The following is a 13,795-nucleotide window of genomic DNA, read 5'->3' as shown; positions in this document are numbered from 1 at the left end:
TGTTGATGAGGTCTAGTACAGCCAATGGACTGTTGATATCAGATATGGAGTAACTTGTGCCTAAAAAGGATGATATTCGAACTTAATGTAGCATCTGTCAGTCTTTCTATAAATAAGATAGTATGTTCGTCAATATTTCAGGTGCTTGTAGCGAAATGTTTTGCGACAAGAGCTATAATCGATTAAATGAAGGGGTATTGTTTACATTTTACAACCATATCGAAGCATACACTATTAGCCATAAGTGGTTTAAGTTCATCTTCGAAAGCTCTTTTATCGCTTACTTTTCTCATAGTAAAGGGAAAGAGAGCATAGAAACCAAGAGCTAGAAGTAAGTGGAAAGCGATAAGTAATGCAATTAGAGCATTTGGCTCGATTCAAGCTGTTGTTGCAGCTCTTTGAAGTAAAGCCTGGAGCCTCCGGTGACCAGGGAAGGACCTCAAGGACCACGGAATTAGAGCTCTACATAGAAATATCTAAGCTTACTTAAGTGGCCTTCTTACCTGTCCAAGAGAGTTTGTTGATCTCTGAGTTTTTTATGCATTCTTGCATGTGGAAAACATATGTTGAGTAGTCGTTCAAGCATTTACATTTACAACAATCGCCATTTTCACAATATGCTTGGTTTGCAATTCCATTGCTGTTGGGTCTAGAGCAACCGCTAGCCTGGTTACAGCCGAGAGGGTTTGTAAAACTATCGGCATCAATATCCCCGTTAGAAGCAAACTGACGTACTACCTCAAAATTTGCTGCGGAGAAAAGTCTGAAACTCAAAAGTGACACGATTAAAGAAAACCAACACAGCATTTTGTATGGGCTCAGAGCGGCGTGACACTTGCAAGTGTTCAAATTAAGGACATATTGGCACTGTCGCTTGTTTGTTGAGAAAGGCTAGACAACAATACCACGACGTATGTATGTTTTTATTCAAGGTGCTCGTGACGCATTTCAAACACCTTAATTTCAAATCTTTTGAAACAGGGCACAATAACTTAATTGAATTTGAAAATTATTCTACCATCCGAAACAATAACGTTGTTCTATTGGTTGAATGTCAGCTACTTGGTGAGTAGATTTGCATGCCGTTATATCTGGACTTTTCTTAAACCCGTTCTCTCACAGTCGTGCTGTTAAAACTAGCTAGTTTCTAGCTAGAAACCCGTATTTTCGAGAAAGTTTCTGACGCAAAAAGACAAAAACAATTCAAACAATCAAACAAAGACATTTTCTATGGGCATAAGCAGTAGACCAGTGTGCAGTCATCCTTGCCTTAGACTGACGGGAGTTGTTAAGTCTCTTTTTATTGCTTACTAAATAAATAGTCTAGTAACAAATTTAACACCAAAGTAATTCGAATGCAAATTCGTTATCCGACAAAACATCGGGATTAAGAGATTTGCATTCCTTTACGCAATGTTTCCGCATGACAACAGACTAAGGCCTAGATTAAACTGCGTGCCAGAGTCGCACCGTTCTGGTTCGGTAGAGGTTCGATCATAGAGCGGCTCTACAATAAACGTCGAACTTTTTGGGTATGGAGTGTAACAATATAGTCATCAGGCACAAAATACATGCTGCTTTGTCTTTGGCGTTAAAATGGAGGACAGAACACGAAGACTAGAAATGACTAGAAAAGCCTTCTTGGTCAGAGCAATATGGTCTAATAGGAAGAGGAGAATAAATTGATTACATGCCGCAGAATAAAGAAAAGGCGACTCCTGCTGCGTTTTCTGTTTTTTTTTTTTAATTATAAAACGGCATTTCGCATGAAATGCAGTCGAGTTTTGTGTCCCCGAAATAAGAGCTGCAGAACATCTGTACTCGACCGTCGAGTCCTCAGGTAATGATTTCCGAAACGCCGCCATTTTCACTATTGCCTGAAAAGTGCGAGGCAAGGGACATATGGGCTTTTAGGCTACATACAGGGTCTCAGGGGAGTTATTGTCAATTTGGCGCATGCGCGAAGAACGGAGGGAGCCAATAGTACTCTGCACGGGTAGCTCCTTTTTTATTTTTGTTCAACCAAAACGATTTGCATTGATTATAAACTAATCTGCATAATGTAATCGTTATGACTGGTGCGACCTTGTAGTACCGTTTAATCCCTCGCCGTACCATAGTCGCATTATCCGACTAGCCCACCCGCTTCAGAAAGTTGGTGCGACCTCCTCATTAATTCAATTTCGTGCGCAATAAACGGCGTGCCAAAGTCGCATTATCTGTCGAACTTTTCTAGAGCGGCACGATAATGCGACCCTGGCACGCCTTTTAATCTAGGCCTTAGGCCTAGATTAAACGGCGTGCCAGGGCCGCACCGTTCTGGTTCAGTAGAGGTTCGATCATAGAGCGGCTCCGCAATAAACGTCGAACTTTTTGTTTGTTAACTCCCATGGGTATGGAGTGTAACAATATAGTCATTAGGCACAAAATACATGCTGCTTTGTCTTATGATGCTAAAATGGAGGAGAGAACTCGAAGACTACAAATGACTAGAAAAGCCTTCTTGGTCAGAGCTATATGGGCAAATAGGGAGAGGAGGATGAATTTATTACATGCCGTAATAGATTGGATAACGAAAAGGCGACGACTTCTGCTGCGTCTTTGCGCAGTTGTGCGCTACCGATCAGTCCGCCGATTTCCTCGAAATTCTGGCTGGTTCCAATTGGTTTGGTGGTCCTACTCGGATAACCGGTTCAAGAACACGTTCAGGGTATCAAGAAATACATTTACATTTCTACTAGAGAGAATTCGCCCAAACCTTGAAAGAGATACGGTAACAGAAACTCCAATTTCCCCATAGTGTCGACTCGCAATATGCCTCTATCGACTTGGACGTGCTGGAGATTACCACTATACCATAGGAGAGATGTTCGGAATAGCAGAGTCTACAATCGGCGTTGTTGTGAAGGAAGTATGTGAAACAATTGTCCAAAATCTGAAGATATGGTAAACAAAATTATGCCGAAGACAGGAAAGCAGTTCCTGGAAAAAAATATACGACATGGAAGAGGTTTGGCAGTTCCCCTGTAGCTGGGCAGCTATTGACGGCTGCCATATTCCTATAAAGTGTCCACCTGGAGGTCTGACAGCTTCTAAAGTATACCATAACTTTAAGAACTTTTTCTCAATTATATTGATGGGTATGGTGGATGCCAGTTATCGCTTTGTCTGGGCCAGCTGTGGGTTTCCCGGAAATTCGCACGATTCCATAATATTGCAATTTACGGAACTCTGGCAAAAGCTAACAACGACTTCATACATTCCTGAAATTGGTAAAGAGGTGGGAGTGGTCACAGTACCCCCACTCATACTTGGCGATTCAGCCTTCCCTATTAAACCCTGGTTAATGAAGCCCTACACGTGCTCTCGTCCTACCAACCAGCAACGGTATTTCAACTACAGATTGAGTAGAGCCAGGATGGTGAGAGAAGGAGCGTATGGCCAGCTCAAAGGGCGATGGCGTGTTCTCCTTCGCCGCTGTGAATGCAGTAATAACAATACAAAAATTACTGTACTTGCATGCATTGTGCTTCATAATATTGCATAGAGAAAGGAGACGAGCTACTTCAAATGACTAGCTGTCACAAGATTCAAGTCACTGATCCTAGATCGAATAAAATAAAGGATGCCCTGGCTGAAAAACTGTGGCAGGAAAAAATAGTGGATATGTTTGCTAAATGTTATATTTGAACCGACAACCCTCGAATTTCACGCGTAAGAAAATCTTCGCGGAACCTACAGGATGACGCAGCAGCTAGGAGGCGCCGCGGCCTTTTTCGGACATTTAAAAATTTCCATTCTTCTCTTCCTATTCGATTTCACTGTTCAAGAAGACTTTTTTAATGTCAATTCTAGAATATCGATGGATTGTTTAGAATATTTGTTATAAAGTAACACAATAAATATGAAATATTGTAACTGGTTTTCATTTTATTAGCGACAGTTGCTTTCTGTTGGAGCTGTTCATTTTTCATTGACTTTGGAGCTGTTATATTTTTTATTGCTTCGTGGGCGTGGTTCCCTTTCATCCGACACATTGATCGCGCCGAAGTTATAGCTGGTTGAGATTGTAGGAGAATATCTCCCATAATGCATGGCACTAGCATGGCTTTGCGGTAAATATGTGGGATAACCTCCACTTTGCGCCGAGGCGACACTGGTGCGAATGTGTAGGCTGGTTGTACTGATGTAATTGGTGGGGGCGACGGAATGGCTGGTCGATCCTGGTTAAGGAGCATCTGAAAAAGCTTAAGCTCATGCGCCCGGGACTTTTCCATTTCTTGACTCATAAACTCCATCATTTCTTTGCTGTTATCATTTGCTACGGCAGTTTGCATCACTTCTACTGCTTTCGCCATTAGGTCGGTAGATGTTGGATCTTTTTTTTTCTTTTTATTTTCCTTGCTAGGCTGCAGGGGCACATATTGCCTCTTTCCTGGATTTCCATCCGTCTCTTTTGAGCTTTGTGGAGCTGATGGCTCGATAGCTAATTCTGGGCGGCATGAATCCCTTGTCTTCACCAATTCAAAAAGGGTATCGAACCAATGACCATATTCTCTTTCTTCCTGAAGACGCTTAACCCCAGTTGCCGTTTTGACGGTAAGGGAAATTTTTTTGCACTCTGCAATTAATTTTTTTAATTTTGTGCGCAACTGCGAGGCGGTGAATGGGATTTTTTTCTGCGCCCTTTCTTCCATCTCCTTCAGAACCTTTAGGTATACAATCCCATTTTGCTGGATTTTTGTATTGACGAAAATCAGCTTTTTCTTGTAGTATTCGTTTGATGTTATGACATCTACCAACTCGTTGGTGAGGCTCTGGGTCCACATTCCCCTTTTAGTTTTCTTTGTTATTTCAAATGGTTGGACTTCCGAACTTTCTTCTTCGTCGGCTGGCTTTCCCTCCTCTTCCTGTCCTATATAAAAACATCACTTTTAATTCGAATTTATAGTATCATATTGCGTTTTTGTTAAACCCCACGCCTGTAACAAGATGACAGCATGCAGCGAGAGCATGCAAACCCGAAAACAAAGGACTTGTCGTGCGAATTCTCGAATTCTTCCCAAAAGTTTTTATAATCAAAATAATTCAAATTACAAGTCCACCTGAAGACTTTAAAATATATAGTTTTAAAAAAGAAATGACCCGAAAAGTATTTACCTTTGGTTGTCTTCTGGAGACCAGTCCTTATCCTGGTGCCGGTTGCAATACTTGCAATATGCCACACTTTTGCCCGCTTTTCATCCGGCTACGTTTTCATCAAGTTCAGGAAAAGAACATTTATTGCAAAACGGCATTTCACATAAAATGCACTGGTATTTTGTGTCCCCGAAACAAGAGCTGCACATTTGTATCCGACCCGTCGAGTCCTCAGGTTGTGATTTTCGAAACGCAGCCATTTTCACTATTGCCTGAAAAGTGCGAGGCAAGGGGCTACATACGGGCGTTCGGGATAAATACAGGGTCTCAGGGGAGTTATTGTCAATTTGGCGCATGCGCGAAGAACGGGGGGAGTCAAAAATACTCTGCACGGGTAGCTCCTTTTTTATTTTTGTTCAACCAAAACGATTTGCATTGATTATAAACTAATCTGCATAATGTAATCGTTATGACTGGTGCGACCTTGGAGTACCGTTTATTCCCTTGCCGTACCATAGTCGCATTATCCGACTAGCCCACCCGCTCCAGAAAGTTGGTGCGACCTCCTCATTAATTCAATTTCGTGCGCAATAAACGGCGTGCTAACATCGCATTATCTGTCGAACTTTTCTAGAGCGGCACTATAATGCGACCCTGGCACGCCGTTTAATCTAGGCCTAAGACAGTTTACCCTTGACCTCATTATAGCTTATCTGTGCTTTATTGCATTGACCTTATTTGACCAAGGCAACTATTACAAAAATATATATATATATATATATATATATATATATATATATAAATATTTGAACCCAGCTTTTTAACGAATATCACTCTCTGCCTCTACATTATTACAGTTGAATCGCAGAATCTAGAAGGGAAATACAGTATAGTTCGAGCTATTAAAAATAAAAATTTATAGACGAGTCGACAAAAATATTTGAGCTAACCGAAATATTCGAGTAATAAAGATTCCACCGTCTGTATTTATTTCCTATATAGTTCTGAATAATTTTAATCCGTTTTCTCCATTGTTACCATACTGACCGGGAGATTCCATCGTCTTTATTTATTTCTTATATAGTTCTGAATAATTTTCATCAGTTTTCCCCTTTGTTACCATACTGACTGGTGCGAATCAGGGATTTTCTAAATCATCAGCCGCTTCCTCTTTAAATCTCTATATATGAAACATCTTGTCTGTTATTGGAAAAAAAAGGAATTTCATTTAGACCTTTCAATGAAAAAAACTTAATTTCTAACTCAGAGGTACTTTAAAACCCCAAACAGATTACACAGGTGTGGTACTGCATTCACATAAGCTTGATTTTCAGACGCTATTTTGTATTTTACTTTTCCATGAAACACGATTACTTTGACATGATGAAACCTTGTTCCGCTCAGTGTGCGTTCTAGCCTCCATCGCAGGCGTTTTTAGGTAGGCGTCGCTCGCTCCCCCTCCTTTGTGGAGGGTAAGCGAGCGACGCCTGCCTAAAAATGCCTGCGAGGGAGGCTATATGCTTTCAGACTAGCGCAAAACATGCTTGTACTAGAACTATGATTAGTATGACTAAACGTACAAAATGATTGAATTAAATGATTTTTCTCAATAAAACTTTACTCCCGATGCCATTCTGGAAACGGAATGACGCAACAGCGACTTAGCGCACAAATATGTCCAGATATATCTAAGGGCGCGTTTTTTCCCTATAATTCTGGAATGGGAATGGTTGGTAGAGAATGTTCAGAATGGCATTCAAGTCATTCTGCTACAGGTAGCAGAGTGGGTGGAATGGCTCTCATTCCGGAATGGGGACGCGGGATAAACGAACGCGCGCTTTTTCTATTCTCATCATTCTCATTCCGGAATCACGAGTAAAAAAACGCGCCCTTAAATAACCATTTGGAGAACTCCTATGGAGCGATGCAGAATAATTACCTTAACATGACGCACTGTCCGGGCCTTCAAGAACAAAGTAGTCCGGACTCTTTGGAGCAGGACTCGAATCTGCATCCCCCTCACCTTTGGGGCTATCAGGCAGGACTGTTATATAGTCACTTCCCCCGACCCCACCCTTTTTGGGACTGGTTATATATTCGCTACCCCCATCCGGGTGGGGGCGTTCTGGTCGTTCCATATCTTCGTACGAGGCAGAGATATCGCGAGTGTTAGGGGGAGGGTGGGGACGTTTGACGCTTGGCATGTGCACATAACCGGACGGGTCGATCTGGAATGAAGATATTATGAGAATGTGTGGGTTACGTGAAACAGGATAAGGTGGCGTGACGTATTATAATAAGTTCGTGTGACACATTATACATAAAGTGGCGTGACGCATTGCACATAATGTTGTGTGACACATTATACATAAAGTGGCGTGACGCATTGCACATAATGTTGTGTGAGACATTATACATAAAGTGGCTTGAAACAGGATACATAAAGTGGCGTGACGCGTTATAATAAGGCGGTGTGACACATTATACATAAAGTGGTGTGATGCATTATAATAAGGTGGCGTGACACATGATAATAAAGTGGTGTGATGCATTATAATAAGTTGGTGTGACACATGATACATAAGGTAAGTTAGTGTGACGCATAACACATAAGTTGGCGTGACACATGATACATACTGTACTGTACTGTACTGTAAAATGTACTGTGGCATGACGTATTACACATAAGGTGGTGTGACACATTATACTAAGGTTGCGTTGCATGTGACTGAAACACTTTACCTAGCAGAGCTGTGCAACACAGCTCATAAAGAAAATATTGACATAAAGAAAATATTGGCACCATTTTCAAAGATTTACCTCTTCACTTGGTCGCAACAATGCTTGGTAACCACCCTTATCTTTCTTCGATTCCCTCAAAGGCGTATAACCTGCCCCATTAGTTGCCCCATCATTGATTAACTCCTGATATTCCCCTCTAGGAGGTGATATCTGCTCCGGATCGCGTCCCTCATAAAGTTCGTTGGAATCCAAAGTGGAGCGAGAAGCTTGCTTGTGCTTATTATATGATTCAATCCACGCCGGTGCAGAAGGTTTTACCTCGCCATGTGAGCTTTCATCCATAGAGGTGTTTGAGCGGTTGAGTGAGCTCATGCTTTGTCCAGGTGTCCGTATGATGAGCTTGTTGCCAGGTCCTCTCTCGTACATTGGACCACTTGCCACTTGTGGGACAGAGATAGCTATTAGAATGAAATTTCTACAGCAATAAGAAGGGTTTATAAATTCCCTTCCCTTGGTTCAAATGTTTTTGCACAAGAAATACCTAATAGCAAAGTGAACGAATCTCAAGAGAGGGTGCATGCAACAACTTGGCCCTGATTTAAAGCCCGGGAGCAACTAGTCTCTAGCACAATCTTCAATAATCCCCTTTATCATAGAACATAGCAGTAGCAGGCCACATAAGATTGGGGTGGGGGGACACAATACAAAATCATTAAGACAGGGCTTCTGGAATTACGCGGAAAAAAACTCAAAATTACGCGGGATTCTTGGCTAAATTACGCGCTAAATTATTCGGAAAATCAATCATTAAGCGTTAAATTACGCGGGGTTATGCAATACATTTTTCTATAAAATCAAAATTTTGCGGGATTCTTTACTGAATTACGCGCTAAATTACACGGAATATCAACTGTTACGCCCAAACTCCATTTTGTACCGAAGGAAAGCACGAAATAACTTGAAAAGGTTAATTCTTTGCGTGAAAATATCTTAGTTAAGTTTTCATTGGCTCCTAGCCACCAGCCAATTAAAAAAGGTATTTTATTATTAGTCCTAGGCCTTCGCGGTTTAGCAAAGAACGCCTAGTCATTTTATTTGTTTTCGAAATTCAGTTCGAAATATCGCACTCTTACGAAGAATATATTTTTTTTTCACGAGAAATAGAGGTAACAACCCTAAAAGAACACATAAGCTGCGCAATTAAATGTTTTGTCTTTCAAAATTTCAAGATTACGCGGAAATTTGTGGATTACGCGGATTACGCGAAAAAAGCCAAATTACGCGCTTCCGCACAAATGCGTAATTCCAGAAGCCCTGTTAAGAAAATGTTGGGGAGGGGGGCACGGACACACCCCTACTGGTCGTTTCCTAAAAATTTATTAAAATATTGGGGGGGGGGGGGGTGCACATGCTCCCGGTGCCCCACCCCCTACTTTGGCCCTGTAGAATGAAGTCTACTTAAATAATCCCTTGCATACTATGATTCATATTTTCAATTCATTCTCTAGCTTTACTGAACACTAAATTGAAACCACTAAAACATGCTTTGAGAAAATTATAGAAATTTAACAGTTATTCACCATTACTGTACCTTGGTAGCCAAATCTTTCTCTCTATTTTGAGCATTTTTTTCTGTTGTAGCAACTATGAGCGAGCTTGGAACAAAAGGTGTAATTAAAAGGAAAAAAGGGTTAAAACCTCTTCCTCGCATCTTAAAATTTGTGGGGAGCCTGGGAGAAGCTTGGGTGTAAGGTAACTTACCATTACAGTCAGCATAGTCGTAATGTGTCTGTGGAGCATTCTGGCGGGCAAGGGCGGGGTACTGTACATATTCATACTCATGCATGGGAATATTCCCTGCTGGACTTTGTTCCCTTCTGCCGCCACCTAACACAATGATTAGAACAACTGGATTTATTTACAAGGGCCTTGCTCAGAATGAGCCAGTAAAACAGATAAAATAATTAATCACAAAAATCAATCTTTACTTAAAGGATAGCCTGCTAGCCTTATGTTTAATCTGAAACTATTTTTTTTCTGGTTTTGGAATAAAAACGGAGAGGGGGAGGGGGGTTTATTGTGTGCCACCGAAAAAAAAAAAAAAAGAAAATTAAGGATAATTTCTATCAAGCAGGGTTGGGTATGCACATTGGGATAACTGCAATTATAGCCCCCAAAACATTCCACGTTAAAGAACATGCTTTTTAATGGTGAGTCTGCACTAGCAAATTATTTTTAGTGTTTTCCTTGTCATTCAGTCATTCGGAGTGCCTCGTTAGGCTGACCTTGATGACTGGGTTCCCATCAAGGATGGTATTTTTTTGTGAATTCACTATAGGAGTTTTGTGAGGATAGCTGTACCTGTTGTTTTAAAATAGCTTACCTTTCCTGGAGTTCTTCTTGTGTCTTCTGATGAGGCAATATAGAATTATGCCACTGACCAAGATCAAAAGCACTGCTACCACCCCTGCAGTGACAGCTATCCAGATCCCTGACTTATCGCTATGGTAACCAGCTGCAGGCTTCCGACTTTTGGTGGTCGGCAAAATAGCAGTATCAGTAAACTGAAATAAGAAATAATGCTTATCATTAATGATCACTTTCACTTCTTTTCACAGCACATCTAGACAATCTAGACAATAATGATGATGATGATTGACTGATGATGATTTGGTTGTTCCTGTTGTTCTCAATGACATCTTTTTTGTTTAATACTCAACACATAAACATAAAATAGCTGTTTCTTTGACTGTTTTTTTATATTGAGAGGGGGTAGGGAGGGGAAGTGTTAATCAGGGATTAGAGGGGAGGGGGTAATAAGGGGGGATGTCACCACCAACCATACCAAATAATTACATCCAGTTGTTCACTAAATCGCTTCTAGTAGTTAACTTACATTGTTTATAGACTCTGTTGATGGCAAACGATAAACTGTAGGGTGTGGTGGTGCTGTTGATGACAAGCTCGTTTTTGTAGGTTGCAAATATTCTGTAGTTTGAGCTTCAGTAGGGAACTTGGTTGTTGAAACAGGTATTGTCGCTGGTTGGGATTTTGTCGATTTTGTTAAAGGAAAATTGTAAGTGCCTTTAGCCTTGAACACCAAGCAATATTTCTCTGTATTTTGGTTCTTTTTAACACAAGAGAAGGTAACTTTGATGAGCAAACCACTAACATATATCGTTGGGGAGTTTTGAACCTGTAAAAAAAAAACAGACAACTTTTTTTTGCTAGATTTTTTTTGTATTGATTTTCTTAAATTTTTTCTGGCTACAATTTAGCCTACACATGATCAAAATAAGAAATTCTTGATAGTACAGAAAATCAAAGATTTGTTCTCCATATTATCTCTAGACTTTTAAGATTGTTTCAACAATCTTCTTATCTATTTATCTTCCATGGGTGCATATTATTTTAGAAATAGTAAAACTACCTGAAGTGATACCTGGAGGCGAACTTTAACATTTCTTCTTCTTCCATTCCCCCTCTTCCTCTCACGTATTCTGAAGACTCTCTCCGTACTATTGACCCAAGCCAAGTTGGAGTAAAAAGACCACTGGACATCCTCGATGCTCTCACAAGACTCAGAGTAGTCTAGCAGAAGAGACTGGCGCACACTTAAATCAAGTGTTTTCAAGGTACCATTTGGTACATCTTTGAAAGAGACATTGCATCTTACTAGGAAGGGGAAAAAACAAAATGAAAACTTTATTAACAGAACTGACCTGATGGATTTTAAAAATAGAGGCCAAATACAGAGCCGTAGTAGGACACGTAAGATTTGGTGGGGGGGGGGAGGGCACAATACAGAAACAGTAGGAAAATATTGGGGGGGGGGGGGTCACAACCATGTCCCTACTGATCATTTTCTTATAATTCTTGAAAAAATTGGGGGGCACATGCCCCCATTGCCCACCCCCTGCTACTGCTCTGAAATAAAAGGTCTATGTTGTAGATAGAACCATAACATTTCCTATTGGGGTTTTAATGGTTAAGTAATCTCTGGCCACAAGAAAACCCATGACATTATCCCTTTAATAAACCAATTAAGTTTCCTTTCTGATGTAAATTTTAAAATCTGGTGACCATTACAAAAAGCTGGAAATTGGAATTTCAGCAGGTGTGGTACAGGGTGATGGTGAATAAGAACAGAGGGCATGATGGCAAATTTGAATACCCACTATTAGGGCCACACCTAGAAATTCACAAAATAGGCCTATTATGGGGGTGGAAATCCCCACGTATCCGTTTTTGTTTGAAAACGCAACCTTTTTGTTACGGATACGGGTATCGTCCACATGGAAACGCGAAAACGACGACCGAGAACGGAACATTTTGAAAACCATCTCCAGAGTGAAACAATGTGAAATCGATCCCCTATGTCATGGGGATGGAGGAAAACGGAACCTTTCGAAAATGATGGCGTGATTCGATTTGCGCGCGCGATGTAAACAAGCAAAATAGTGGGTCTACGCATGCGCTGTAGAGCATTTTATCGTTTTTGTATCGTTTCTGCGTTTTCGTGGGGACGGGTCATATCAAAATGAAAACGCTTCGTTTGGATGCTGATCTTTTTGAAAACGGAATAAAAAGGTTGCATTTTCAAACTAAAACGGATATGTGGGGACAAGGTCTTAGATGGGTATGGAAAAATATCCACCCCCTTTAACTAGAGATAGGGGGGTCCATTAGTCTAGTGCACAGCCACCAGTCTCAAATCCTGTGGGGGGGGGGGGTATTCGAGACTAACACTGACGCATACCTCTCTCTCCTGGCCACAGGAATAAGTGAAGAAATGTAAGTAATTTTTTTCATAGTGAATGGTGCTTTTATTTTACATTCATGAAAAATTATTCTTGAAAAATGACATCCCTATTATCATCAGCCAAAATATGTTTCTACTTTAAGAGGAGAGGCTATGATTTAAACTTCCACAAGATTAGAGGCGAATCAAAATAAGCACAGTTCTTTCCCTTCATCCGGCTAGCAGGCTTTCAAATAATGTATTCAACACTTAACATATACTAAACAATGAATCTTACCATCTTTATCAGCAAGAATCGCTTCATCTCGTGTGCATTTACTGGTTTTGCTGTATAAGGTAGAGAGTGGCGAAACGCACTCACAAAGGCACGGGTTCACGGGCAATGGTTCGGTTGCTGAAGTAAGAAGCCGCTGAATTCCTCCATAATAGCCACAAGAATCCAATATACAACTTTCATTTGAAGTTTTCGCTATTTCAAACGTGTCTGATCGAAGCGTGTGCCGAGTTACGCTTGAGAGTTCACCTTCACAGCTTTGTAAAGCTATTGTAACAATCATAAAAGATATCCAAATACTTCTAATCTTTTTAGTAATGTTTAGCGCTGACATTATGACAGACGGGGTTGTAGTAAAAGTAAGCGAATAATAGCTCGATACTGGCACCTGATTTGTATCTTTCTCTAGGAGCTTGTTGGAAATCGGAGCATAAATCAATCATGCACCCATTCCTTTTAGATTCTCGGAGGATTTCATTCAATCTTTGCGTTCTAGGTCAGAATTTCCTGAGGCTTTTGGCGCATTCTTTCAAGCTGTGTAGAGGTTATCTTCAGCCAAGCGCGCTGATTGGTTGAGAAAGGACGAGACCTCTGTATTTTATATACTTCCGATATTTTTTACGAATAATGACCGGAAGTGATATTACGCCCAAGGAAAGTCGGTTTCATCTCTATTTCAGCGAAGAAGCGTGGCTAGTAGAGGGCGTTGGTGAAGGTCTTAATGACCTCATGGTGCTAATGTACGCATGTTTGTGGAACACCCTTTTAAGGTGTTATCGCCGCAACAAAACTCCAGGAACTGACAAAGGAATTTATATTTTATGACATCACCAAATTCATATTGCTTTAGCTTAATAAGGAAATAGGAGTGTAGGGGT

General features: G+C 40.7%; 3 protein-coding genes and 1 pseudogene across 7 annotated transcripts in view; 1 reads left to right on the top strand and 3 right to left on the bottom strand.

The window, feature by feature from the left end:
- LOC116608893 (flocculation protein FLO11) overlaps positions 1 to 2,316 on the bottom strand; it is an 11,448-nt gene extending 9,132 nt beyond the window's left edge. For 2 of the 3 annotated variants that reach the window (XM_048731814.1, XM_048731815.1), the window contains exons 1-2: positions 504 to 2,316; positions 1 to 60 (exon numbers count right to left, since the gene is read on the bottom strand). The exon at positions 1 to 60 is cut by the window's left edge and continues 170 nt beyond it. In XM_048731814.1, coding sequence (XP_048587771.1) covers positions 1 to 60; positions 504 to 807 — 364 coding nt within the window. In that variant the 5' untranslated portion in view covers positions 808 to 2,316. The remainder of the gene's footprint in view (positions 61 to 503) is intronic. The other variant, XM_048731816.1, reaches the window with a different exon arrangement.
- Positions 2,311 to 3,918, top strand: LOC116608895 (annotated as a pseudogene).
- Positions 3,806 to 5,239, bottom strand: LOC116608894. The gene has a single exon (XM_048731819.1). The coding sequence runs from the start codon at positions 4,827 to 4,829 to the stop codon at positions 3,852 to 3,854; it is 978 nt and encodes a 325-aa protein (XP_048587776.1). The 5' UTR covers positions 4,830 to 5,239; the 3' UTR covers positions 3,806 to 3,851.
- A 290-nt stretch (positions 5,240 to 5,529) lies between these two features.
- LOC5501632 lies at positions 5,530 to 13,604 on the bottom strand. Of its 3 annotated transcripts, XR_004292767.2 has the most exons (9): positions 12,921 to 13,603; positions 11,312 to 11,556; positions 10,778 to 11,077; positions 10,265 to 10,445; positions 9,643 to 9,768; positions 7,960 to 8,321; positions 7,079 to 7,367; positions 6,265 to 6,339; positions 5,530 to 6,222 (listed from the first exon to the last, which is right to left on the bottom strand). XR_004292767.2 is itself a non-coding variant. In XM_032369922.2 (8 exons), the coding sequence occupies exons 1-7, from the start codon at positions 13,249 to 13,251 to the stop codon at positions 7,080 to 7,082; spliced, it is 1,821 nt and encodes a 606-aa protein (XP_032225813.2). In that variant the 5' UTR covers positions 13,252 to 13,604; the 3' UTR covers positions 5,530 to 6,339; position 7,079. The 3 variants fall into 3 exon arrangements, 2 of the variants coding, with proteins under 2 accessions (XP_032225813.2, XP_032225812.2); XM_032369922.2 differs by having other exon boundaries at positions 5,530 to 6,339; positions 11,324 to 11,556; positions 12,921 to 13,604; XM_032369921.2 differs by having other exon boundaries at positions 5,530 to 6,339.
- Positions 13,605 to 13,795: the final 191 nt, after the last annotated feature.

The sequence above is a fragment of the Nematostella vectensis genome, chromosome 8, assembly GCF_932526225.1.
Source record: "Nematostella vectensis chromosome 8, jaNemVect1.1, whole genome shotgun sequence".
NCBI lineage: Eukaryota > Metazoa > Cnidaria > Anthozoa > Actiniaria > Edwardsiidae > Nematostella > Nematostella vectensis.
This window is presented reverse-complemented; position numbering and strand designations above follow the sequence as displayed.

What these genes read in the sequence shown, in the direction of transcription:
- LOC116608894 (XM_048731819.1), bottom strand. Translation starts at nt 4,829, where the DNA reads ATGTGGACCCAGAGCCTCACCAACGAGTTGGTAGATGTCATAACATCA.
- LOC5501632 (XM_032369921.2), bottom strand. Translation starts at nt 13,251, where the DNA reads ATGTCAGCGCTAAACATTACTAAAAAGATTAGAAGTATTTGGATATCT. An exon ending in GATTCTTGCTGATAAAGATG is followed by an intron (nt 11,557 to 12,920) that starts GTAAGATTCATT and finishes TCCCCTTCCTAG; the next exon opens with TAAGATGCAATGTCTCTTTC. An exon ending in CGACTATGCTGACTGTAATG is followed by an intron (nt 8,322 to 9,642) that starts GTAAGTTACCTT and finishes CTGTCCCACAAG; the next exon opens with TGGCAAGTGGTCCAATGTAC.